The sequence below is a fragment of the Marmota monax genome, unplaced genomic scaffold (genome assembly GCF_021218885.2).
Source record: "Marmota monax isolate L192 unplaced genomic scaffold, Marmota_monax_Labrador192_F-V1.1 WCK01_AAM20220418_F8-fsc00061, whole genome shotgun sequence".
In the NCBI taxonomy this organism is placed as follows: Eukaryota; Metazoa; Chordata; class Mammalia; order Rodentia; family Sciuridae; genus Marmota; species Marmota monax.
This window is the reverse complement of record NW_026695230.1, coordinates 16,806,619-16,833,607: the sequence shown is the minus strand read 5'-3', so window position 1 is coordinate 16,833,607 and position 26,989 is coordinate 16,806,619. Positions and strand designations below refer to the sequence as shown.

Sequence of the window (26,989 nt, the reverse complement as noted above, 5' to 3'; positions counted from 1 at the left end):
TGCCCATCTCCACCAGTTTCTCGTGCCCCAGAACTCCTCCCTTCCCCAAAGCTAGAAATAAATGTTTCTTAGAATCAGTGGGTTACACTGCCTTCATGTGGATGATGTGAAGGCCTCCAAAGTGGCCAGAGTGTCAAAGACCAAGCCTTTCAAGCCCCTGCCTTCACCAAACAAACTTCTGACTATACCAAAGTATTTATTCTTCCTTAGATTCCTGGGCTGGCAATGATAAAAGGATCCCAGGTCACTGCCAAACATCTATTGAAAGATCAGACTAAGAAATTCAGGTGCCATGATCATGGATCTAAGTTGTAAATGCCTTAGAGAGAGAATGGGTCAGCCCTCTATGTTCCTGTGTCCAGCACAGTGACTGGCACCTAGGAGAATCCTCAGAGTTCACTCACAATGACTTCTTAAGTGAACTAGTGATTTCCTGCTTTATCCAACTGGGGGTTAAGACAACCAAAGAAACCACAAGATCACAATGTCTAACTAACCTCTACAGCCCAGGGGTTGCCTCTGAGAGAAGGGCATAGCTAGCCACAGAGGCCTGTGACTCCGTGCCAAAAGCCAGGTTCCCAGAAAAGGAGGGAGGCAGAGATGGGAAATGTGGCAGGAAGGAAATGAAGACTTAGAAGGGAGGCTGGAAAGATGCTTTTTTAAGGCCCATCTGAAACTCAGATATTTACAAACACTACCCAGCATGTTTTGATAACAAGCAGGCTGAGACGCTAAAGGAAGAGCAATTTCTAAAAACGTTTAAAAACATGTAGGCGTATATTCCAAATAGAAACTGGGGATGCTGTCAGCAGTCTTCATTCTGCTTTGAAACTTAACATAAATACTGCATATCACCTCCCACCCATACCAACCCATGCATGGTAGAAATTAGATGAAAAAAGGATTAGAGGAGTTGAGTGTTGCTGGGTATGGTCATCTCAAGTATAGTTCTAAATGCACTATTAAATATGCCATTTCTTTAAAATTAAGAATAATTCTATAGAATCTCATATTTATTTCACTTCCATGATAGTCTGACATTTTTTTAAAATGGGGAAAAAACAGACATGGTGGTGCATGCCTGTAACTCCAGCCTCTTGGGAGGCTGATAAGTTCAAGACCAGCATGGGCAACTTAGCGAGACTTTGTCTCAAAACAAAATCTAAAGAAACGGTTGAGAACATAGCTCAGTGATAGAATACCCAGTATCCCAACCCCGCACCAAAAAATGGGAACTTTAATTCCAGTCTCCACCTGCCAACTCAATCATGGTAAGACTAAAGAGCAAGACAAGCCACCAGGCTGGTGACAGCATAGCAAAGTGGTTCCCACAACAGGCAGTAAGAGGCAGACTTTGAGATCTAGACTTAGTTCTGCCTTGGCCAAATGTTCTGGGAAAAGTTCAGTTCGGACACAAGTTCTTACTAGTCTTGCTGTGGATATAAAACTTGTTTGGTCAAGTTCCATGTTCTTACATAACTAGCAAGGCAGTCCTGCCAATCCCTGTGTGTTTGACACAGTGTATCAGACTATTTCTACTAGTATGGTACAGGGAACATGTATGGTACAGGGAACCCCTGCCTCATTTCCGCCAGCCATTCTCCAGCGGGTACATCCTGTGTCCTTTCTACCAACAATATCTTGATGCCAGCTCTGAATGAATCAAACATCCACCACTGCCTCTGGCCAGACCTGACGGAGCCCCACCCCATTGGGCCTCAGCCTAGCACTGTACAGCTCAGACATCCAGGAAGGATCTAATCCTATCCCAACCCACAGCTAGACAGTCTTATAGATATCCAGCCTAGTGGCTGAGGACCCAACAGTCAAACTTGCCCACTGAGACTCATCAGAAGAGGCTGGAAAAGTATGGAGAGAGAGAGAGACAGAGAGAGAGAGAGAGAGAGAGAGAGAGAGAGAGAGAGAGAGAGAGAAGGCAGGCAGACAAGCCTGAAGGCTAGTCTAAGACATTAGCATTTAGCCTTGCCCATGAACTGAGAAACCCTAGTGAGAGCACTGTATGTCTATCTGCCAGTCTGGAAGCTTTTATCTCATCACGGGGAGATTTAGCCACTATGCTAAGCACCAAGATATATTATCTCATTTAATCTTCATAGCAACTCTGTGAGATAATTTTATATATGAGATAACTTGGATTTTAGGAGGCACAGGGAAATGTTCTGAGATCTATTTGGCAAGTAGTTAAAGCTTGAATTTGAGCCCAATTCTATAGGACTCCAAAATCTGTGGTTTTTCTATAGTCCTACATTCCCATTTTTAAAAAGAGGACAAAACCAGAAGTGGATTATAACTTACTTTCAGTAAAATTTCCCACACTATCTTCTTTACAGCCCAACCTAAATTCTTATAGTCTAGACTTCTACTTGGAACTTGTGCTAAGATGCTTAACTGCCTACCAACCTCTACCCCAATGGGGTCAGTCTTCCCTATGGCAGTGTAACCCCAAGCTGTCTCTACCTTGGGAAGAGATTATATAAGCTACTTCTTGCTGGCCCCATCCCTGGAGTACTAGGGGCCTCCAACAGAACAAAACAAAGCTTGTTTTAGGGTTATTGTTTGTTATTTTTATGGAGATGAATAGAACTAGAAAAATAATGCATTTATCAAAGAAGAATTCTGCCTAATGGTCAGCATGAGCTGAGTCCAGACAAGTCACCTGGATGACTGTCAGACTCATAATGATAATCATTAATATTTTGACAAAGATCCCACCAGGACCCAGGCTATTCGGCTATCCTTTGATGCCATCTCCTAGCCATGCTCCCCCACTCACCTGCTCAGAGTCTCCCGAGGAGCCTTAGTGCCTCCGGCTCCATGGGTGATGCTGGAATTCTTGTTGGCAGTCATGGTCATTTCGGCTCTCTGCAAACCCAGAGCCCTGCAAAGAAGACAAGTCCTGTAAGCCAAGTTTCCACAGCAGCCAGAAGTACCTCAAACCTCTTCCAGATGACCTCCAAAAGGGTTTCTGTGGCAGGAGGTAGAAACCACTTTGCCACATATGTTTAACTCCACATGTTATAGCTTAAAAGCCTCAAGAAATACCCCGCGTGGGGTTGGAAAGAATCTGTGAGCTAACAGATAACCTATTACCTCACAGAAAATGATTTGAGAAAAAAAAAACCTTCCATCTCCTCTAATTCCCACCTCTCCTCATTACTTAAGTTAGGTTTCCCATTTTTTTATCATTCCATACAGCAGTTATGATTTCTGCCATATTTGTACACCTCCTGACGTACTATTTTTTCAATATTTTTTGTGTGAATAAGCTTGAAACTGGCTTTCTTTTCTTAAAATATTTTAACCTTGTTCTAAACAATAAACCATTCATTCAACAAATATTTCTTGAACAACTCTGTCAAAGGCAAATGCAATCCAGCAAAGAATAAAACAAAGCCCCTGACCTCCTGGATGTTACATCCTAGTGGAGAGAATCAGATAATAAGTATGTGTCCTGTGTGTGATGATTAAGTGTGTGTTTGTGTATATATGTTAGTTGATAAGTGGTATTTAAAAAATGAAGCAAGGGAGAGGCAAAGAGAATAAAGAGGATGTGGTATTTTAAATAGGATGTTTGGAGAAGACCATTTGGATAAAGTGACATTTAAGCAGACATAAAACAGTGAGCTAGAAAGGCTAATCATATTTTTTCTAATTCTTATTAAATGAAATTAATATGCATTAAGATATTAATATTTACAAAATAAAAAATGTTTATTCACATACCATATAGTCAGCTAATCCATCACCAATGGTAAAAGCTCCATTCTACAGAGAACACAATTTTATGACAAACAATGAACAGGAAAAAAAGATAAAAATTTAATATTATATTCAGATTGGAGAAGAAGGAGTAAAATTATCTCCATTTACAGATGGCATGATTTTGTAGGTAGAAAATCCTAAAAATTCCATGAAAAAAAACAAACTTTAAACTAGTAAGTGCTATAGTTTGTATCTTAAATGTCCCTCAAAGGTCCATGTGTTCTAATTCTGGTCCCTAGACTGGCACTACTGGGAGGTGGCAAAACCTTTAGGAGTTGGCCTAGTGGAAGAAAGATAAATGGGAAGTGGATAAATCCATGAAGTGGATATTGGAACTCCAGGCCCTTCCTGTCTTTCTCTTTGCTTCCCAGACACCATGAGGTGAACAGGCCTTCTCCACTTCATGTTCCCAGCATGATGTTCTGTGCTGCCACAGACCCAAAACAACAGGGCCAAGCAACCCTGGACTGAATCCTCTGAAATGGTGAGTCAAAGTAACCCTTTCCTCCTTATAAGTTGTTTACCTCAGGCATTTTGCCATAGTAATGCAAAGCTGACCAACACAATAAGTTCAAAATAGCTTGTAGGATAAAAAAAAATGTATTAAAGCAGCTCTAGGCTCTCATCTATGCCTTCATCTTGGTTCCTTGGCTAGTCAGGCTAAGGAGAGAAGATTCTCTGAAGCAGAGGAAATGCCCACTGGGAACACAGCAGAGAGGCAAGGGGGATATGAGACTGTTTCACAAATCTAAAGCTCCTTGAATGGCAAAGTCCAGACAGAAATTGCATATTTGGAAAATGAAATTGTCCAATTAGCATCTACAACCAATCACCAGTCCCTCAAAAACTCAGCTCTGAAAAATTACAGACAACATCTGAATAACTAAAATCCAGAGAAAGGAACACAGTAAGTGTTTCCCAGGTACTTGAGGTGCAGTGGAAATAATACCTGTCAGAGTCAAATAACTGCATCTAGCCATGCCTCTGTCAACTGCTAGCTATGTGACCCTGCACAAATATGGCCTGAAGACTCACTTTTTCACTTTAACTGTAATAACATGACCTACTTCTCTTGACTGCTATGTTGGGCACACAGAAGCTTAATAAATGGTTTTTCTTCCAGATCACGCTTCTCTGGGTATTTAGGAGACAACCACTCCATTCCCAAGCCTGAGTCATTTTTTATACTTCCTGATATTGCAATTCAATTTACCCTATGCCAGGAACTGGGCAAGGCGCTAGAACATTCTCTGCCTTACAGGATCCAACTGTGAAGGGAGAAAACTCAAGTAAACAGTAGACATCAAGATCTGGGGTTGTGTATCAGTGTAGAGCACTCATCTACCATGCGTGAGGCACTGATTTGATCCTCAGCACCACATAAAAATAAAGATATTGTGTCCACCTATAACTAAAAAATAATTTTTTTAAAAAAGTAGACATGAAGAAGATCTCATGGAGAGCTAGGACTGTAGCTCAATGGCAGAGCACTTGCCTAGAATGTATGAGGCACTGCATTCGATCCTTAGCAACACACACAAATAAACAAATAAAATGAAGGCATTCTGTTCATCTACAACTACATTTTTTTTTTAAAAAAAGAAGGTCTCATGGGGAAGTCAATTAAGCCATAACCTATTTGTTTTTCACAATAAGAAAATCTAAAGAAAAGCTAAGGTACATTTATTATGAAACATGCTGCTAGATTCCTTTTATAATTATAGTAGTTAATATTATAAGCCTTCACAGGTATTGAAACATCTAATCCTTTTGAAAGCCCTGTGTAGTAGGAACTATTACTACTTATACTTTACTAAGGAAATGAACATACAGAGCAAGGACCTAGCTTGCCCAAGTCATACAGCTAGAAAGTGGAAAGGCAGGGAGGGCTCTGAGCTCAATCCAACCCTACCACCCCATCTACAGATGCGCTCCCAAAGGTCCAGGAAGGGATGTATTGGAGTTCAGTTTCTGAATAAAGCTGTTTCTCAAGGTTGCCCACCATCTAAGAATAAACCTTCCTATCCTAGAGCAAAAGAACTGTTTCCTCTTGTTTAGGAAAAGTCCATTTGGTGCCTTTCAGCAAGCATAATTGTGGATGTGACAACATGCCTTGAGGAACCCCCTAAGAGTGAAGAGGAAGAGAAACAAGCATGTGGAGGGAAGCTTTCCATTCTCCTGGGGTTAAAGTTGCTACTGAAAGCAAACAAATACCACCAAGCACTCTTATTTACTAGTCCAGGTGAGAAGTTAGAGACTTGAAAAGGAGGCCTCTAAACTACATGAGAGAATTTCTGCTGACATCTATGTGACTTTAACTTCCCAAGCAATCTGCTCACATAGATATAGTTATAGCTTAAGAAGCAACTGGAAGGGCTGGGAAAAAAAGTGGCAAGGGGGACTAATCTTTTGTGTGTGCTCTGAGAACACAAATACAGCCAAGGCAATGCAACCAGCACCTTAACAGTACAGTCTACCACATAGCGCGCAGCTGCGTCTGACTACTCTTGGGGGTTAACCTGTGCTCATCCTGTCCAGTAAACACCTACTCAGACTTTCTTACCAACTCCTTCCTGCACCTTTCTCATCCACAGGTCCTGGCCAAGGAGATAAGGGAACAACCAGCAGCTACCCAAAGAGGGGCTTGCTTTTTCATTTCTTCCTCCAGGAGTCTAAGCAACCAATATAAGTGCTCATATCCTAAGAGGCCTAACAAAGGCAGCTAATGAGGATGACCCTTTTCTTCATGACTCTCCATCCTCATGCTCAGCACTCGGCTATCTTCTGGATCCTCACATCAGACCCTATTCTTCCTGATAAAGGAAAAGCCCTGCTAAATTCCATGTGGAAAAGCCCCCCCGACCCTGCTCCCCTGAGGAATCCTACGAATGAAGAGGAGAGAAGCTTCCCATTCTCCTGGGGTTAAAGTTGCTACTGAGGGAGGTAAACACAATCCTTCCCTGCCTTCTCCCCTCACCAACCACCTGCCTGATTCCCGTGAGGATAGAAGGGCTTCTAGAAACAGACCAAGAAAAGAACTTTAGATACAGGCATGGCCCTTTTCTATCTTCCTGGGCCTGCCTCGTTCATTCTCCTTCTGCGGTAATTCCCTTCCCCTACACACCTACACACAACCCAGGAAAGGTCACCATTAGAATGATTATTTGGCTCTGCTCTGCCTAAAAATGACAGATTACAAAGGAAAGGGGAATGAGTGAATATACCAGGATAATGGGGTAGAGGGCTGGAGGGAAGGGGACGCAGGGATAAGGTTCCTCAAGTCAATCCCATTCCTTCCAAAATGCCAGACCCCTTTTTTTCCTTCACTACTTCTATATACCTGGTACCTTGGATCCCTTCCATTTCAGCCTTGGGATCTGAGAATCTACATCCAGAAAGACCTTCAAGTAGAAATAAGAAGTGAATAATGAACCTAGTCAGGTGGAAAGGAACCAGGGCTTGTTTTGCTGGGAGGTCAGAAGGATTGCCGGGTATTTTTACAAATCCCTGGGAGGCTGAAATCTCCCTCAATCAGCCATAGAAGTTTATTTTGCTGTTGTTAAATAACAATCAGAAAAAAAATCAAGGCTTCTTTCCTCCTACACACTATTTCCCAATCCTCTCTCTCATAGAAAGCCTTTCCTTTAAATTTGGATTTTCAACCTCAACCACTTTTCAAACCACTCTTCCAGCCAGATGGTCCTTCTCCACTTTAGCACAGATTTTGTAGAGGCTTGTAGTTGGGTTTAAACACTTCCTGAAAGCCTGAATTGGAGTGAGGGCTTGTTAGGCAACTCTAAAGAAAATCTGGTAGCTTCCAACATAGTTTCAAAAACCAAGACAACTGTTTCTGCCAGTCTGGACACTGCCTCCCAGCAAGCAGTTTAACCTGGCTCTGCACGGTCGGTGGAGCTGACCAATGTCTTGTCACCATTTAAAAAATATAAGCAGAATGGAGGACTGTCCCACAAACAACCTGCTTCTGGGGGACCTAACCACCCCCTTCTTTCACTTATTAAAAAAAAAAAAAAAAACATGGTGGGTGCAATATTATGAAGACCATGCAGAGGCCACAGTACTAAAGCATATCAGTGCCTGTCCTTGGCCGGCCCTGTCAGACTACAGTAGCTGCCGTTTCCTGAATATGCCAGAAATGTTTATGCCTCCAAGCTTTTGTTCAGTCAATCCCTCCCTCCTATCTTGAATGTCCTCTAGGCCCATTCTTTCTTTAATAGCCAGTTCAAATGTCAATATCTTTCTGAAGACTTTCCTGTCCCTAAGTCCTGACCTCATTCTCACCCTTCCCATGCTCTCTGATCTAGCTGAACACAACCCAACTGATGGCAAGAAACTTCCCTGCTCTGGAAAAGCACACCACCTACAAGCTGAACTTTCTCAGAGGAAGACTAGAAAATAATAAGAGCTAAAGGAACTGGGCTAATCTCCATGCCTCTGTTTCCCCATCTGTGGCATAAGGACAATGCCTCACCTCTACAATTAGAGCATAAAGACCAATGAGAAGTCATCTATTAAAAAATAGAAGTTATTTGGAATCCAGAGAGAACACAATGGAAGCCTCAGGTCAAACTTTCTACCTTTACCCACATTCAACTTTCATACCTCCTCACTCATCCTCATTCTTAGATAACTTTGTTCCTACTAGACTGAGAAAATAGAAATGATCAGAACAGACTTACAATAGGTGACCACCACCCATCACACTTACCCACTAGCAGCATCAGTGCGGATGGTCACTCCTCGGCTCACAACCCTCAAAAATATAGTTTCCATTCACTCAAAGTGAAAGCCAAAATCTTTACAATGACTTACAAGGCCTTTAATCATCATAAACTTGATTTCATTCTCTACTCTGGCCACACTATCTCCTTATTATATCATTACACACACGAGGCACATTCCTACACCAGGGCCTTCATTCCTATTGTAACTGGAACACATTCCCCCAGAGCGCCTGCTTCCTCACTCCTTCAAGTCTCTGGATAGATACAACTCAGCCATTCTCCCCTCTTTTTCATTTTATTTTTATCCACAGCATTTATCATCATTCAACATACTACTTTTCTTTTCTACTTTTATGTATACATAAGCTCCATGATACTAAGAATTTTTGTCTGTTCGTGATATATCCTCACTGCCAAAAACAGTCCCTACCACACAACAGGCCCTGACTTGTCCACCACCTCATAGTGGCCCTCCGTAGGGTGAGCCACTTTGAGCTCTACTGCCCATCTTCTGTCCCTACCATCCTTCCCAGAGAAGGGTCTGACCTACCTGTAGCAACCATACCCACTCAGAAAATTCAAAAGGGGGCCAACACCCTTTGAGCACCCAAAAGGTAAGTAGGGGATGGTTTCAGCTTACGAACTCAACTAAAATTGCTCTCTGAAAAGATGGCTGCAATGACTTTCTCATTATAGAATGTAAAGGTCATCTCTCTGGGCTTCCTTTCCTGATGTCTACTGTTTTGGACACTATTGATCAGCACTCCCAGGATCTCAGTATTGTAGTTTACTCTCAGTCTGGACCATACCCTTGGTGTGGAAGATCTTTACACTCAACAAAAGGGGGAATAAGTTAAGAAAGACTGGGAAATACTGTAGGAAAAGCATAGAAAGATAAACAGGTATGGGCATGAAAAGCTTTCATTTGCTTACTTCAATCTTTTTTTGAGGGTGTCTTTCTAGCTGAGCCACCATGCTACTATTGTACACTCTGGTCCTTACCCTTAGCAGGTCCCCATCATGCCTGAGATAAACAAGTAAAAATTCTGGTACAATGTATCAAGAGTTGTGATAGAAGTGCTACAAAGAGCTCTGGGAGCAAGGAAAAAGACTCCTGATCAGGTGGATAGAATGTATATAGGGAGGGCTGCTGGAGAAGACAGAAAGTAACACTGGGCTGAGTCTTCCAAGTCTTTCAGGATTTGTAGGAGATAAAGAAGGCATAAAAACATTGTAAGTGGAAGCAAAACCACAAGCAAAAGCCAAAGAGACCTTGGGGCAAGCAGAGATTTCTTAAATAGAACACAAAAAGTGATAACCATAATGAAAAACACTGATAAAGTAAACTACATTAAATAAGAACTCTGTTCATTCTTTTTAATGCCATTTAGAAAGAAAAAGAAATCTAAAGGCTGTAGCTCAGTGGCAGAGCGCTTGCCTGGCATGTGTAAGGCACTGGGTTCAATCTTTAGCACCACATAAAAATAAACAAATTAAATGCATTCTGTCCATCTAGAACTACAAAAAAAAAATTTTTTTAAATCTACAGAGTGAAAGAGGATATTCCCACTGTCTATCCAGGATATACAAATAACTCCTACAAATCAATAAGAAAAACATACCCAAAAGACTGAAACAGATATTCCACTAGAGAAGATATCCAAATGTCTAAGAAAGATATAAAAGAATATCCAACTTCATTCGTTTTCAAGAAAATGCAAATCAAAACCACAGTATGACACCATTAACATACTCACAACGGATAAAATGAAAAATATAGAAAATACCTATTGGTAGTACAGATGTGAAACAATTGGGACTCTCAAACATTTACAGTGGAAGTATAAATTAATACTACCACTTTGGAAGAATGTTGCTTACCCCATGACCCAGCAATTCCTCTCTTAGGTATATTCCTAACAGAATATGTGTACCAAAGGCAAGTACAATAATATACATAGCAGCACCATTTGTAATTGCAATGAAACTAAACACTATGCAAATGTCCATCATCAGAAGAATGGAAAGTAAATTATGTATATTTTCACAATGAAATACTACAGAGCAATGAGAATGAACAATCTATAGATACATATAACACATGAATAAATCTCTGGAATATTATGTTGAATAAAAAGACACCAAGAAAATATACTGCATTTAAGCAGGAAGTGTGAATCAGGCCGTATAGCGATACCAGACTTCAAACTATACTACAGAGCAATAGTAACAAAAACAGCATGGTACTGGTACCAAAACAGGCGGGTGGACCAATGGTACAGAATAGAGGACACAGAAACCAATCCACAAAACTACAACTATCTTATATTTGATAAAGGGGCTAAAAGCATGCAATGGAGGAAGGATAGCATCTTCAACAAATGGTGCTGGGAAAACTGGAAATCCATATGCAACAAAATGAAACTGAATCCCTTTCTCTCGCCATGCACAAAAGTTAATTCAAAATGGATCAAGGAGCTTGATATCAAATCAGAGACAAGCCGTCTGATAGAAGAAAAAGTTGGCTACGATCTACATACGGTGGGGTCGGGCTCCAAATTCCTCAATAGGACACCCATAGCACAAAAGTTAATAACTAGAATCAACAAATGGGACTTACTCAAACTAAAAAGTTTTTTCTCAGCAAAAGAAACAATAAGAGAGGTAAATAGGGAGCCTACATCCTGGGAACAAATCTTTACTCCTCACACTTCAGATAGAGCCCTAATATCCAGAGTATACAAAGAACTCAAAAAAATTAGACAATAAGATAACAAATAACCCAATCAACAAATGGGCCAAGGACCTGAACAGACACTTCTCAGAGGAGGACATACAATCAATCAACAAGTACATGAAAAAATGCTCACCATCTCTAGCAGTCAGAGAAATGCAAATCAAAACCACCCTAAGATACCATCTCACTCCAGTAAGATTGGCAGCCATTATGAAGTCAAACAACAAGTGCTGGCGAGGATGTGGGGAAAAGGGTACACTTGTGCATTGCTGGTGGGACTGCAAATTGGTGCAGCCAATTTGGAAAGCAGTATGGAGATTTCTTGGAAAGCTGGGAATGGAACCACCATTTGACCCAGCTATTCCCCTTCTCGGTCTATTCCCTAAAGACCTAAAAAGAGCATGCTACAGGGACACTGCTACATCGATGTTCATAGCAGCACAATTCACAATAGCAAGACTGTGGAACCAACCTAGATGCCCTTCAATAGACGAATGGATAAAAAAAAATGTGGCATTTATACACAATGGAGTATTACTCTGCATTAAAAAATGACAAAATCATAGAATTTGCAGGGAAATGGATGGCATTAGAGCAGATTATGCTAAGTGAAGCTAGCCAATCCCTAAAAAACATATGCCAAATGTCTTCTTTGATATAAGGAGAGTAACTAAGAACAGAGTAGGGACGAAGAGCATGAGAAGAAGATTAACATTAAACTGGGATGAGAGGTGGGAGGGAAAGAGAGAGAGAAGGGAAATTGCATGGAAATGGAAGGAGACCCTCAGGGTTATACAAAATTACATACAAGAGGAAGTGAGGGGAAAGGGGAAAATAATACAAGGGGGAGAAATGAATGACAGTAGAGGGGGTAGAGAGAGAAGAGGGGAGGGGAGGGGAGGGGAGGGGGGATAGTAGAGGATAGGAAAGGCAGCAGAATACAACAGACACTAGTATGGCAATGTGTAAATCAATGGATGTGAAACTGATGTGATTCTGTAATCTGTATACGGGGTAAAAATGGGAGTTCATAACCCACTTGAATCAAAGTGTGAAATATGATATATCAAGAACTATGTAATGTTTTGAACAACCAACAATAAAAAATTTAAAAAAAAAGAAAATATACTGCATGATTTTATTTATAGAAAATACAAAAACAGTAAAATAACATATTTATGCCATTAGAAGTCAGGATAATGTGTACCCATAAAGGGAATAATAGACAGGAGGGTTATTCTGGGATACTGTTAATATTCTGTTTCTTGCCCGGTTGTTGATTACATAGGTTTATTTGTAAAAATGTGTTAAGCTGCATGTAAACATACTTTCATGTTTATATAACATACTTCAATAAAGTTTTAACATAGCACACAGGATGCAGAGCTCAGCAGATTTGGGAAGGTTAGATCCAGAGAACAAGATTATCAAGAAATAATAGAAAGTCACATTCAAACTGCAAGTCTAAGCTAGAGTACTAGTGTTCAATTTCCCTCTGAGGTAAAGCCCTTTGTTATTCAATTAAGGTAGCAGAGGAAAGTGCATTTACAACTCTTAAGAGATAGCTGTCATTATCTCTGTTTTATGGATGAAGAAACTGAGGCTCAGAGACAGTAAGTAATTTTCCCAGAGTCTACAGAGGTTGGCACTAGGCTCTATAACTAACACCAAGCACATTAGTCCTTTGGTGGCTCTCCTATCTTTGGCAGGAAGCCAACCTCCATCCCAAGTATCCCCCTATAGTCCAGCTCTGTCTGGATAAAGAGTTATAAAAGGGCACTGGCAGAAGATCCAATGCCTGGCTCCCAAATTCTTGGTGTTCAACCTCATTTTTCTTTAAGTCATCTAGTTCAGAGGGTTCTGACATAACACAAAAGAAATAAATAAAAGATGCTCATCATCATTCTTCCCCATCTAGAGACAGAGCAGCTCACAAAAGAAAATCCTGGGTCAAAGGCCTTCCCCTAATAGTGCAGTCCCTCTGGAGCTGAGAGAGGAGGTAAGGGAAGTCTGTCCAACCATATGTCCAACTCCTTTAAATGTCGTGATGGTAACAGAATTTGCCTCATATCCCCCCCTTCAAATAGAACAAGTGCTTCTTGGCAATTGCAGGTCTGTTGTTCTCAGGTTGTGTGATAAGGTGCCCCAGAGCACTGTGGTGAACTCACTGCAAGATATTTCAAATTTTTGAGGGAAATAGAGCAAATATTGAACATTTGTCAGACAACCCACAAGTTCAGTTTCAACATCATATTTCACTATGTTCTTTTTGATGATGTCATTTCTTGTGAACCTGGGTTTTCAACAGTTGCTGTGAAAAAAACCAAGGACCACGTGAAAAGCAATGTAGAACAGGAAATGAGGATGGCAGTACTCCATGTGAGACATTGTGCATCATCCATTATGTCCCACAGGCAAGTAATTATGGTTATTTAAGAATGAAATAAAAATATTTTTCCTTTCAATTTATGTGTGTATTTTTTTTCAGGTGGTTACTCCATTTGTTAGGGTACACACATGAAAATACCACTAAGATTGAGAAAGTTTGGAAGTCTCTGTGCAGATGTTTGTAAGTCTCTGTGGAGTTCCCAGGACAGGTCTAAACCTGCCCCAGGAACCAGCAACACTCAGGCCTTGGGCAGTGTACTCCAAGAACAGCCCTGCAGCCTGAAAAAGAAGTGGCGGCACAGCAGCTATCCCTCCATGCAGGGGTCATTCACATCTGTCAAATTCATGCCAGGCCCCTCTCAACTCCCTCCCTGAAAAGCTCTATTCAGCATCAACCTCATGAATAAAAGCCAAAGCCAGCCCAGAAGCCAGGAGGCCAGTAGGGGACTTCCACACATACTCAGACTTGGGCAATGTCCACACACCAAACCATTAATCCACAGGGAGGTGGAGTGATGGGAACCCAGAGGGCTTCCACTGGCACTCATGTACGGAAAGGCCAACTCAGCTTTCTGGGTGAAGATTTGCATGAAAATAACTTCTTTGTTCCAATGTGGTTTCTTGCCAGCTACACTCCCTCCTTCCATTCTTCCTTGAAGTCATAATCCTCCCTTGGTGACATCACAGCTTTTGATACAACAGCCAACTGTTGTGATGTCACTGAACTCAACTTTTGTTATTTAAGAGGGGGCACTGGGATGGAGAATGTGACAAAAGACAAGAATAGAATACAGTTATAGAACTGGAATTTTCTTTTTTCATGCTAATTTCCGTGGTAATAAAGGGCAATGACTCAAAAAAGGAAAGGCAGGCCACTGGCAGCAAGACTGTGTGCAGACCTGTCTAAAACTAGTGGGTGTTGGGTCAGGGTGCGGGGTGGGCTGAGAGGAGACAAAAGAAAGAAGATTTCCATACCAGATTTGGCCAAAAATAAAGATGTTTTGGGCCTGGCCAAACCTGGGGCCTTGGCTTTCCATCGTCCACTGCCTGGGCACAGAGAAAGAAGATAAAAACCGAAAAACAGGGGCAACATTTCTTTGACAGTAATAAGCTTTTATTATATGCCACTTTAAGTTCTGGAATAACTTAGAACACCCCCTGGAAATGAGTATTTGGGATACTGTATTGTGTTCTGGGCTCCACACTGGCAGAGGGACAGACCTTACTAATTTGAAATGCATCCTTCAGATAGTGTCCAGGATGGAGAAGATACTCAAGATACTCAAGAGACCTGTCACAGGAGAAATGACTAAAGAACTGAGAATGTTTAACCTGAGAAGAGAAGGCTGGGGCGGGGGGCCGGATAATTGCCTTGAGAATTCTGAAAGGCGTTCAAATGAAAAAGGGATTAAATATGTATTCCTATGATCCCCCAAAGACACCTTAGACAATCAAAGGACAAAATAAGGATGAACTTTTTATTCTTAAGTTCTGAATACAGACTATACTTCTTTTCAATTTCTTATTTCTCAATTACACACTACTTTCAAGGGTAAGCCCTTAAGGATAAGGACTGCCTTGTCCATTGTTATTCCAGAACTTAAAGTAGCATATAATAAAAGCTTATTACTGTGTGTCAAAGAAATGAACAAATGAAGCAATGACAATGGTCTATAAAAACTGTTGGTATTTACAGGGACTCACTGGCTCTATACGGTTGTGGGTTTTGTTTTTTTGTTTTTTTTTTTTTTTTTTGAGATAGGATTTCACTATCTCACTACCAGCCCAGGCTGGTCTGGAATTCATAGTCTCAAGGTATCCTCCTGTCTCAGCCTCTTGAGTGCTAGGACTAAGGGTGAGTGGTGCCACAACACCCTACTGCATGTTATCCACTCGATTACATGTTTGCAATACAACAGTAGAAAAACAGATAAGGTTAGCCAACCTCCTATCCTTTGTAGACTGGCCCACATGATACCCAACATCCCTTCCAATATTGCAATTTATTCATTCTTATATGTGACTAAAAAAATTAAAACTAAGAAGAAAGAGTACCTCCAAGGGCCATAGACAAACCCACCACCACCACTACTCATAAGCCTGGAGATCTGGATAAAGCATGGCTTCCTTCTCAGCTGAGAGAGGCCTCACACAGAGGCAGCACTAATGGGGCGTGTATCAAGGGCCACACCTCACCACCAAACAGAATAGTTTCCACATGAACCTGGGCCATTCCAACACAACAATAAATAAGTATAGTCCGGTTAGATGATAGTAGATATTATTAGTCTACCTCACTTCTCTCAAAGAACTTAAAATTTCCCCAACCTGCTAGAGATCATAAGAATGACAACTTAAGGACTATGGAGCCATTTTTGGCCCAGGTTATACTGGGGTTAAAGGCCCAGTTCCAGTTACTGAGGGCATGAGACTATCTAACTGAAATAAGACATTATTTAACAAATAATGCCAGAGGTTATCCTCTTCAAAGTAGTCCTTATAGGCCTACACATTTATTCAAATACATTCTCAAAACATTTCTGAAATTCTTGTTTGGAAATTGCCCTCATCTGAATTTACCCTGAAGAAAAATTTGCATCCTTCATGAGTGCTAAGTCCTTCAGAGCCAAATAACAAAAACAGGTGCGTATTACAGAATAACATCTTAGGGCAGAACATGCAGTAACCATCAAGCATACATTGCAGAGCCTTGATATCAAAAAGAACGCATATCAAAAAGTCCCATATCTCTACACTTTGAGCATTACAGTGGTTATTCATTTTGAAACCAAGAGATATTTAAGTATCTAATAAGTCCCAAGCATTGCCACAGAAAATTTATACACCCCTAAGTTCCTGTCTACCCTTTAAGAGAATTCATAAGCTCCCCAAGATTCATTTTAAGAATCCCTGTCCCAGACAGGCCTGGTGGCATACACCTATAATCCCAGTGACTCAGAAAGCTAAGACAAGAGAACTGCAATTCCAAAGCCAGCCGCAGCAACTTAGCAAGTCACTATGCAACTTAGCAAGTCACTATGCAACTTAGCAAGATCCTGTGGTTAAGCACCCCTGGGTTCAAACCCTGGTGGAAGGAAGGAAGGGAGGGAGGGAGGGAGGGAGGGAGGAGGGAAGGAAGGAAGGAAGGAAGGAAGGAAAGAAGGAAGGAAAAGAATTCCTGTCCTAACCCATTTTGCCTTTCCCACAAATGTATAGGTATTGTGAATGGAGGCTCATAGCTCAGCAGATATGCCACTGCGAGGCACTAAAAGACATTCACTCACTGTAGGTATCCTGCTTTCCTGAGTTCCTGGGCACTATATTTCAAACTTGGGTGTCAACAATTTATAAACTACTATATGTCATGGCTCACAAGGAGTGTTTGAAATAGTTAAATCCAAAAATAGTAAACTTGCAAATGCCAAGAATTCCAAACAAATGCGGTATTTTCTAAAGTGATTTTTAAAACTGCTTCTAGAGACAACTACCACAGAAAAGTGAGATCTACCTGCAGGAAACCAGACTCACTCGGCTGTGGAACTGAGGTAAACACTGTAGGATATGGTCACAGCTAGTATTTCCCAAAGTCCCCCATCTCCCTGGGGAATCCTGGAGAATGGGGCTCCTACCCTTTTCTGAGCCAGACAGCATGCTCACCAAGCTGCTTCCAACATACTAAAAGCCACCCAAGTCACAGCTGACTCATGTCATTGCTTTCTGTAATGAGGTATGATATGTATCTAAGCCCTTGTGTATTTTCATATTTGTAGCCTACAATTAGACATTTTTGAGGGATGTAGCTAACTAGTGGTTCTGTTCAGTGACCTATAATTATTCACACAGGCATCATGGTCAATCCAGACAACAATCAAGCCTGGAAGTGCTATGGTTCAAACTTCATGGAGGAGGCTACTTGGCTCTAGGAAGATCCAGAGAATACTGTTAGCTGTATGCTGAGGAAGGACCACAATATCCCACCTTGGCTGCCCACAGAGGCACTCCCCGCTTGGTCCCCTTCATCCTGCCCTCCTCTCTTCCACTGCCTGGCTCAGCAAAGCTCACTCCCCAAGTTCAAGTATGGGCACAATTAGTTGTCCAGTGCCCGCTGTGGATCACTTTGTTGGACACAATCTCTATTATCAAGGTAACAGCAATGTAAAGCAATTAAACTCCACACACATTTTCCACCTAAGAAAAACTGAGCACATAAAACAGTCCACAGAAGCATGCAGCCAGTCATAGGCAGGAGGCCCTCCTCTGAGACAGCCTTTCTATCACCAGTTGCAATGGCCCCACTGTTCCCAAGGGCCTCACAGAGTCACTGTCCCACCATGCAAATGCCCACTACTGTATTTCCCCACGAATTCCCTGGCTGGGAGGGAAAGGCTGTTTTAGCACAAAAGACATTTCACATACACATTTGATTCCAATAAAAACCGGTTTCTTGTTTGTTTTTTTTTTAATAGCAGCTCAAATCCCCAACTAAATATAATCAAATACATTGCCACTAACTAGCCTAATGAGTTTGAAGTACAGTTGTAACCCATACCTTACAGAAGCACACATATTAAGATTGAGTCTAATACCTAACCTTAATTACTTTGCAAGTTTTCCTTCTTCCCCAGTGCTGGCTCTAAGTACTTTTCAAAACACACTCTCCCATGTTAGCTCATTTGAGTCTACCAGCAAGTTCAGGCAGTTAAATGCAATAAGGATTTTCTCCTTTTCAAAAAGGAGGCAGCTGGGACTCAGGGTCATGAAGGCTGTGTAATTTGCCCCAAGATCACTTTACTAATAAATGCAGAACCAGGTCTAAGAACTGCTCTGTAGCTATAACCTCAATTTCTTCATATGTCAAATATTAATTATAGCTACCTCACAGGGTTACTGTAAGGACAAATCAGTTAATATACATAAAATGTCTGAAATGGTTTCTGCTTCATAGTGTTGTTGTTGTTATCATTATTACTAAGTATTATCACCACCACCACCTAGAACAGCCAATTCTCCAAATCTAAAGCTTTTTTTCCCTTTATCCTGCTGCAGCTTTACAAAGATTGTTCAAGAACAGCTTCACCTAATCTTGAGTAAGTCTGGCCCATGTCCTATAATTTATCTATGAACATAGAACTCACTAGGCTCTCTATTTTGCCACTCCACAAATTTCTCTATACCTGCGTACACACAGAGAAATACACCTACCATCTTTTCAGCAAGTCTTTTTCTAGTCTCAGGACCTCTGATGTCACTTACACTATGTTAGCCACCATTCTGTGGCTTGCCCTGCTGCTTATAGCCAACTCTTCCTTCAATTACCATTTCATAGGTATTTTATCGTTGCCAAGCCTCCTTGTACTAGGTACAGGGCAAAACAATCTCTGTCCTCTATCATGTATCAAATGAGAAGTGCCGGAACTAAAGGCATAGTGAAAGTTCAAAGGTACCAGAAAATAACTCTGATGGCAGGACAAAAAAATCTCAAAGAAGGTAATGCTGAAATGAGTTTTATAGTCACTGAAGTTCTTTCTACAAACAAGGGGAGAGCAAACATTTCAATCCAAGAGAAAAGTATATACATAATGATGCAAGACATCATACAGAGTATGATAATCGCACATCGCCACCAAGTAGGGGCTGTATGTTCATTGTTGTGACATAAAAGGAATACACATTTCCCTGGTTTCTTCTCCCAAAAAGCTTCAAAACACCTTGGAATTTTCTCATTAATATTCTTGAGTGGTAGCTGAGAGGGCAGTGCCTGTTTTGTTATTCATAACAAGCTCTTTTCAACCATACATGAGTTTATGCTAATGAGATGACTCTTGGTGAGCCCTTGATGGTTAGAAAGATTGAGACATGAGTAGAGGGCCAAAATTTTAGCCTCATCTTCCAACCTTTGGTAAGAGAGAGAGCTGGAGATTGAATTGATCACAGATGGCCAATGACATATATTAAAGAAACCTTCTAAAAAAAACTCCTCCAATGTTTTTAGAGAGCTTCAGGGTGGCAAACACAGTGAGGTGCTGGGAAGACGGCACACTTGGAGAGAACATGGAAGCTCTTGGTGCACACAAATACATCCCAAAACCTTGCCCTATGTATGTCTTTAATTGAGCTATAGATAATAAAGTGGTAAGCATAAGTAAACTCTTTTTCTGAAGTTTTTTGTTTGTTTTTTGTTTTGGTATCAGGGATTGAACCCAAGAGTGCTTGACCACTGAGCCATATCCCCAGCCCTTTTTTTATTCTGAGACAGGGTCTTTCTAATTTGCTTAAAATCTCACTAAGTTGCTGAGGCTGGCCCTGAACTTTCGATCTTCTTACTTCAGCCTCCTGAGTCACTGGGATTACAGGCATGTGCCATTGCACCTAGCTCTTTTTCCTGAATTCTGTGAGCTATTCTGGCAAACCCCAAGAGGGGACTGTAGGAAACACCCCCAACTATATTCATAGCTAACAGGTCAGAAATATGGGTAGACTGGACTTGTGATTGAAGGCAGTCTTGTGGGACTAAGTCCTTAAACTGTGGGGTTTGTGCTAACTCCAAGTAGTTAAGTGTCAAATTGAATTAAATTATAGGATATCCAGTTGGCATCCAGAGAGTTGGAGAATTGGCTGTTGTGGGGAAAAGCCCATATATTTGGAGTCGGGAGTGTTGTGAGCACAGGAGGAGAAATACAGTGGGAGAAAGAAAGAACCAGATGAAATGAGGCTAGAAAAACAGGGATAGTCCTTGAATGTCGAGACAAGAAAACTTCTGGCTTCCTCAGCTTTTTAACAACCATAGACAGGAGCCTCAATGGCATCTCCCACCTTTTTGAGCCCATATTGCCTTGGGGGTGACTGGCTGCTGGGATAGCAAACATCAAGTCTGCCTTCCATTCTAAGCGTCAATCTGATTCCCTAGGTATGCTTACAGTGTACCAACTTTAAATGCAAAAATCCTTTAACAACTGTTTTCTCTCTCCTCTCTCTTCCCCCTTCTTCTAAAGAAGAGCTATTTTATCCCTATTCTCATTTCTGCCCCACTCTGAGCCCTACGTTTCAGTGCCAATGCTTTTACACAAATCCAGCTTCACATCTTGAGTGAAATATAATTTCATAGGAATGTAATTCTGGAATGATCTCATTGAAAAAGCACATCCAGCAAAGGCCATGAGCAAATTTCGAGCCAGCCCATTCACACTCAGAGCCAAGAAGATTGCAGACCCCTTTCCCTTAAATGGAGAATGTGCCTGGGACCCAAAGCAAAGCAAAGCAGCTGCCCGTGGTTATTACCCTATCCACAGCCTGCCTAAAGACAGAGGCTTGGGTTCAAAACAGCACCAACCACCTTGAAGCACCATGGCACCATTCAAGGACAGATTCAAGAGAGCATTCAGCAAACAAGCCTCATGACATAGATGCTCCTTCTGTCCCCCTGGTTCTAGGCCATCAAACACCAGCTAAAAACATGAACGCTCCCGTGTAAGAGTCACCTCAGATAACAGAGTGTGCCCAAGTTAGGTTGCGAAAGACTCTTTTCACAGTTACCTGTCTTCCCTAACTCTCTAAAATTCCTACTGCTAAGAGTCAGAAAGTAGGGTATTTGACTTTGAAACTCCATGGCAAAGTGGATCTAGCTCAGTCCAGCAGAGCTGACTGAGAAACTGGGAAAGAAATAAAAACTGAGAAACTGGGAAAGAAATAATACACTCTGATGGATTCTCAAAAAACCCTAGCTGAAAACTCGCCAAGCTGGAAAAAATGTTCTCATTTCAAATCTGTTCCCCACCCCCAATGAATCCTCATAAAATGGACCAGAAAAGGGGGGAAATTTAATGTCTTATAGGATCTATGGGAACTCTCTGTACTATCTTTGCAATTTTTCTGAAAATCTAAAAATATTCTAAAAGTTTATTGAAAATAATTGCTTGTTAAATTTTTTTTCTTCTGTTAAGAATAATGGGGAAAGAATGATCTTTGAGTATGGAATTTGAAGTTTAAAACAGCCTCTAGTAGCTATTAAGCTCGGGATGAGTTACCTAATCTTTCTAAGCTTTAGTTTCCTCATCTGTAAAATGGTGATGACAGTTCCAACAACGAAGTGTTTTTGTATAGATTAAATAAGATACTATACTGCATAGAAAGAACTTCTTATTACTAAGTGTTTTCTTTCTGGACAGCAGCAATTTTCAGTTCAGTTAGCTTTTACCTTGGGTTCTTGACAGCTTCAGGTGGAGGCCTCACCTTGCTTCCCACTGCTAACTGCCTTCATGATTTATAGTCTCTTTCACGTATAGCATGACCTTGAAGCCCAAAGCAGAGCAATCACCAAAAGGCTAAACAAAGGAAGTCTCACAGCAAGTTCCAACTGGTGGAAGCACACCTTTGTTGACAGAAACATGTTCTTCTTCCTGATTTCCCTTCCTCTGTTAGCATCCAACATTACTACCACTAGATGAATTATTTCCCAAAGGTTCAGCACGGGTCAATCTGAAGGATATCCCAAAGTTAAGAGAGCTGGAGTTCTGGCAGGATTAGCCGGGGGCAGGAGTGAGAAAAGGGGAAGTAAGCTCTCAACGCTGCCACAAAAGGTTCTTCACCCCTGGAAGCACCACTAAGCCCAGCAGTACTCCATACCTCTGCCCACACCCGGCTCTCCCTACCCTGGCCCCACATGAAGTCAGACTAATAAATTAAAAATCTACCAAGTCAATGGGCATAGCAAGGTCCCCAAAGCCAAGAAATAAGTCCCCAGTAAAGTTGCCCTGGTGGAGCCAGAGTCTTGAATCTCAGCCACCCTGATTTTCACTCCATGATGGTGGTATTCTCTTCTTCCCTGAGCAGGCCAAGGTGAATGGACGTCTAAGAACCTCATCCTCATCTTATAAGTCAATGGGCAAGAGGCCAAGGAAAGAATCAGATTTAAAAAGTATGTCTCTGGTGTCATGCTATCTCCATGAAAAATCACTCACAAGGATGTCAGTACTTTAAAAGCTCATCCGAAACAAGGAGAAGCCAATCTCACCCAGAAAATTTAGTGTCCAAATAAGGGAGCAGTCAGTACTAAAACAGTTAGCGTGTTCCAACTGTGAAAAGCCTGTGAGTGAAGCAGTTCCCAGGCTTAGGATTCCACTGGCAGATTGTAACCCCTCCAAGCACTAATGAGCACATTCTAGTGGCTAATTTCTCTGACCTTCCAGATGGCTGGTTTGGGGACACACCCCATCTGAGGCCCAAGGACATTAGTTTCTGGTGGGGGAATAAGCAAAACCTCAGCAGCCCCAACCATGCCAGATAACAGCCCCAGCAAATTCAAGGACAAGTTTTAGGAAGAAGATGTCCTTGGAGCCATTTCTTATTTAATCAAATAAAAGCCAAATATAGCCAAATATGAAGAAACTAATTATGTTGTCTTACAATTTTTCTCTAGCATCTCACCTCATACTTAGTTTACTGCAATAGTCTCTGGTTATATAGAAAGCATTTTGTTGAGTGCCAGCTCACAGGAGGCACTTAAATAAAATGTTAAGTATTACCATTATATTACTATTTCTACTTTATTCTTCTATCTCCAGTCCTCTTGCTCATAAACAACTAAGTAAGCATCCTGGAATATCAATATCATCATGGCATTCTGGGCTTCTAACTGCCCATCACCAGACCCAGATTCCTCCAGTTCCAACAAAACTCCCTTCCCTCTTTTCTGTTTCTGGCCATCTTCTGGTCTACCACCTTACCCCATTCCCTTCCCCACAGATTTACACAGACAAACATACATCACAAATGCACTTCCCCACAGGATACCTCCTGCTCCAAACGTGCATTTCTGCCTTATGTTACTGTGCCCAAAACACTGCCAGCCTGAAGTGTCTCCTACTTCCTCTCTGCTTGCCCAAATTCCATTCATGCCCCAGGCCCAATCCAAGGTCTCTCTTCGCTCAGGCTAGGAAACCATTTGATTCACAATGATCAAGCACCTCTTCTGTGACAGGTGCTAAGCCAGTCAAGAGGACACAGTAAGGAAAACAGCAAAGTCCTATACACTGCTGACTGGTGGGAGGGGCTTCAACATGAATTTGCCTGCTCACCTGAATCATACAGGCAGGAAAGTCAATAATCAGACCTCACAGGCAGCTTACTATGATACTTGCGGGGACTAAGGTTGAGGACAGGGCATGAAATCCAGTTGGATGAGGTCATCTTGTGTCATCTTCTGCCTTTCCAAGAAGCCACCAGGCCCTGGTGGTTTAGAATATATGGTATTACAAAAACCACCATTCTCTCTGATAAAGCATGCACCCTGCCCTGCTTTGGAATCTTATCAGCTTCAGAGCTAGGCTGGGGCCAGTATCATTCAGTAATAGCCCAAGCAACCATCCCTCCTTAGGACCAGGCATAGGGCTTCACACCCTTGTCCTAAGACAGGGAACAGAGACAGAATGACCAATGTTCTCTCTGGGGGTTCCCAGCCTTCGTGCCACTGTGACTACAGAGATGATGGGGGTCATATCACATGGGAGACAACCCCCTAAGGCCTCTACAGGATAATGTGCAGTTCTTGTATCCTAATAGTAACCCCACCCTTCTCTCTCCTAGCAAGAAAGCTTCCCAGAACATGAGTCAGACTGCTATCAATTTGGTGATGATTTTGCGTACTTTCTAAACATAAAAATAGATAAACATTCACTTGTACACTGGTCCTTTAACTCCATTAGTAATGTCATGTGATATGTGCCTCACATCTAGTCCCAAGCCACCAGTCAGAGCAGCTGCTGTCATCTGACATTGTGCCCACTGACAGCCAAGAGGGATGCCAGATAAAAATGACACCTTAAGATAGGTTTGTCAGTCTAAACCCAAAGGACAGACTTAATCCATTTTCCCTACCTATGGGAGACAAATGTTGCTACATCAATGCCTGGACAAAAAAGGCCCACACATTTTCATATCTTAACCTCACGCTGAAATAGTCTTATGCTTTTGAAAGACTGAAACTATTATTGACTTGTGCTGATAGGCAAGACATCCCTTAGGCCTGTCACACATGGTCCAAGAAAGCAGTGAAATGCCAAAGAGAGCACAGTCAAGAACTACTTCAATACCTACACCCTCAGATAATCATCCCGTGTGTCAGAAACTCTGGACCAAGTACTCAAAACTATGCATGAATTTTATTCTAAAATTCATACAGATTCAGTTACTGTCTTCCCCCAGAATCACAGACCCAGAAAAACCTCTCTACATATAACCACAGATTCCTGTTTGTCCTAGAGAAGAGGGAAGGAGGAATGTCTAACGTACCTCTACTTAAAATTCCAGCAACAGAGACTCCTAGTCTTCCTCATCACCCATCCTCATGGCAATCTGTCTATACTTAAGCCCCTAAATAAGCACTAAGTGTTCAGCTTTCTACTACTAAAACCCACCTTGAGAGAGGCTGAATCAGTCTCACTCCACACTAAGGAAGCGCGTATCTTCCTAGAGTTTACCCAAAATAACAAGTTCATGGTTAGGGGTAAAGACCTAGTTGGTTTTTTTCTTTGTTGTGGGGCAGAGGGTCCTGCAGATTGAACCCAGGGTGCTTTACCACTGAGCTACTTCCTCAGCCCCTTTTATTTATTTATTTTATTTTATTTTTTGAGACAGGATCTTGCTAAGTTGCTTAGGACCTTGCAATCCTCCTGCCTCAGCCTCCTGAGTCTGGGACTACAGGCCTAAGCCACAATGCCTTAGGTGGCTTTTATAAGTCAGGTCAGCTCGTAAGGCCACAGCTGCTGCTGATCCACATACACCACATGCAAGCACTTTCAGAGATCAGTAAGTAAAGCCTTAAAGAAAGAGCAGGGCAGAGGAAAGAAGTTGCCATCAGCCCTCAGATCACTAGTGTCTACCTCAGAGGAGTGTCAGTCTGCGTAAAGATCTGCATCCAACTATAACAAGTCTCTGAAGCCTGAAGCATTTAGACCTCTCCTACTTAACTGCCTTCAGAGGGTCCTCCCACATAGCTTGCACTATTGGTCAATCCGTCACCAACCTACGACACCCTAAGCACCTTCTCAGACCCAGCTACTCATTTTCAGTCCCTATCCACTCCAGTTCCTCCCCCTGCTCCTGACAACTCAAATTTTCAGTCTGCACATATGTGTCTATGTGCCTGTGTGTCTGTGTTTTATTTATACTAACCATCTCTGTTGTTAGCAACAGGAACAAAGTACTTTAAAGCAGAAAAGGCAAGTCTGCCAATTGGCTTGCTGTTCCTGGTCCTGCTTCCAGCTAAGGAAAGAGGCTGGTGAAGGATCTTTCCAGCCTCAATCGACCATGTGTGCTGAGAGCTCCTATGTCCTAGGGGGCCAGGCGGTATGGTGCCAATAAGTCACTGTTGAGCAGGACCCCAGAAATCACACCCCGCTCTTCTTCCCTGTATGTAGTTCATGCCCTGACACCTCATTCTCTCACCTGCATGGACCCTGGCTACTGTAGAAGGCAGAGCTTCAAGTGGCCAGAATTCAGGAAACCAACTCTCCTCCTTCGGACATTGGGAGACTGAAAGATGAACAAGCACTGCCTCCCCAGACAAATTCTGGAGAACCAACCAAGGCTATTTTACTTTCATGTAATTTCCCATCTTCAGTTTATTTGCTGCAGATCATCCCAAGTTCCAACATTTGGCTCTTAATAACACCAACAGGAATTATTTAATCACTACTTTACTTTCATCAGAGAGTCAAAAACTGAGGTGATTCTTGTATTCAAGAAGCTCACAGGTTAAGGCAGGGAAACAAGACACAATAGCAAACAATCCAAGTGGGGGATACTGACTAAAAGCACCCTATAACCCAAGTGGGGGTGCCAGGGATAGAACAGCTCAGGGTAGGATTTCTGTAGGAAAGGGAAGTAAGCCTGGCCTTAAAGCACAACAGTAGACAAACAAAATGAGACAGAAGGCTATTTGAGGTGAAGAGTTTGTGACTCAAGGTTCAAAGGCAGGAAGAAGGGCAAATATTATTCCTGTAGTGTTTTTCTCATATCCCACTAAGCCTCAAGCCCAGGAAGTAAGTGGGAAAGAAACGGGTCTCTCTTTTTGGGGTATTGAGGATTGAACCCAGGGGTGCTTAATCAATGAGCCACATTCCCAGGCCTTTTTAATATTTTAGAGATGGGATCTTGCTGAGTTGCTAAGTGCCTCACTAAGTTGCTGAGGCTAGCTCTGAATTCATGATCCTCCTGCCTAAACTGGTCTCTCTTGATGAAAATAAACCTCACCCTCAGAGTCACCATGTTCTGCAGCCCCTCTGCACCTACCTCTACCAAAAGCATGCTCAATGTTTCCTTTTGTTGTACTACTCTGAAATCC

General features: G+C 41.9%; 1 protein-coding gene across 18 annotated transcripts in view; it reads right to left on the bottom strand.

The window, feature by feature from the left end:
- Dennd2b (DENN domain containing 2B) overlaps positions 1–26,989 on the bottom strand; it is a 187,130-nt gene that overhangs the window by 47,410 nt on the left and 112,731 nt on the right. For 14 of the 18 annotated variants that reach the window (XM_058576890.1, XM_058576889.1, XM_046438303.2 and 11 more), the window contains one exon: positions 2,795–2,899. In XM_058576890.1, the coding sequence (XP_058432873.1) occupies positions 2,795–2,874 (80 nt within the window). In that variant the 5' untranslated portion in view covers positions 2,875–2,899. Of the gene's footprint in view, positions 1–2,794; positions 2,900–3,744; positions 3,787–26,989 lie in introns of all 18 variants that reach the window. The other 4 variants (XM_058576895.1, XM_058576896.1, XM_058576897.1 and 1 more) reach the window with 1 other exon arrangement.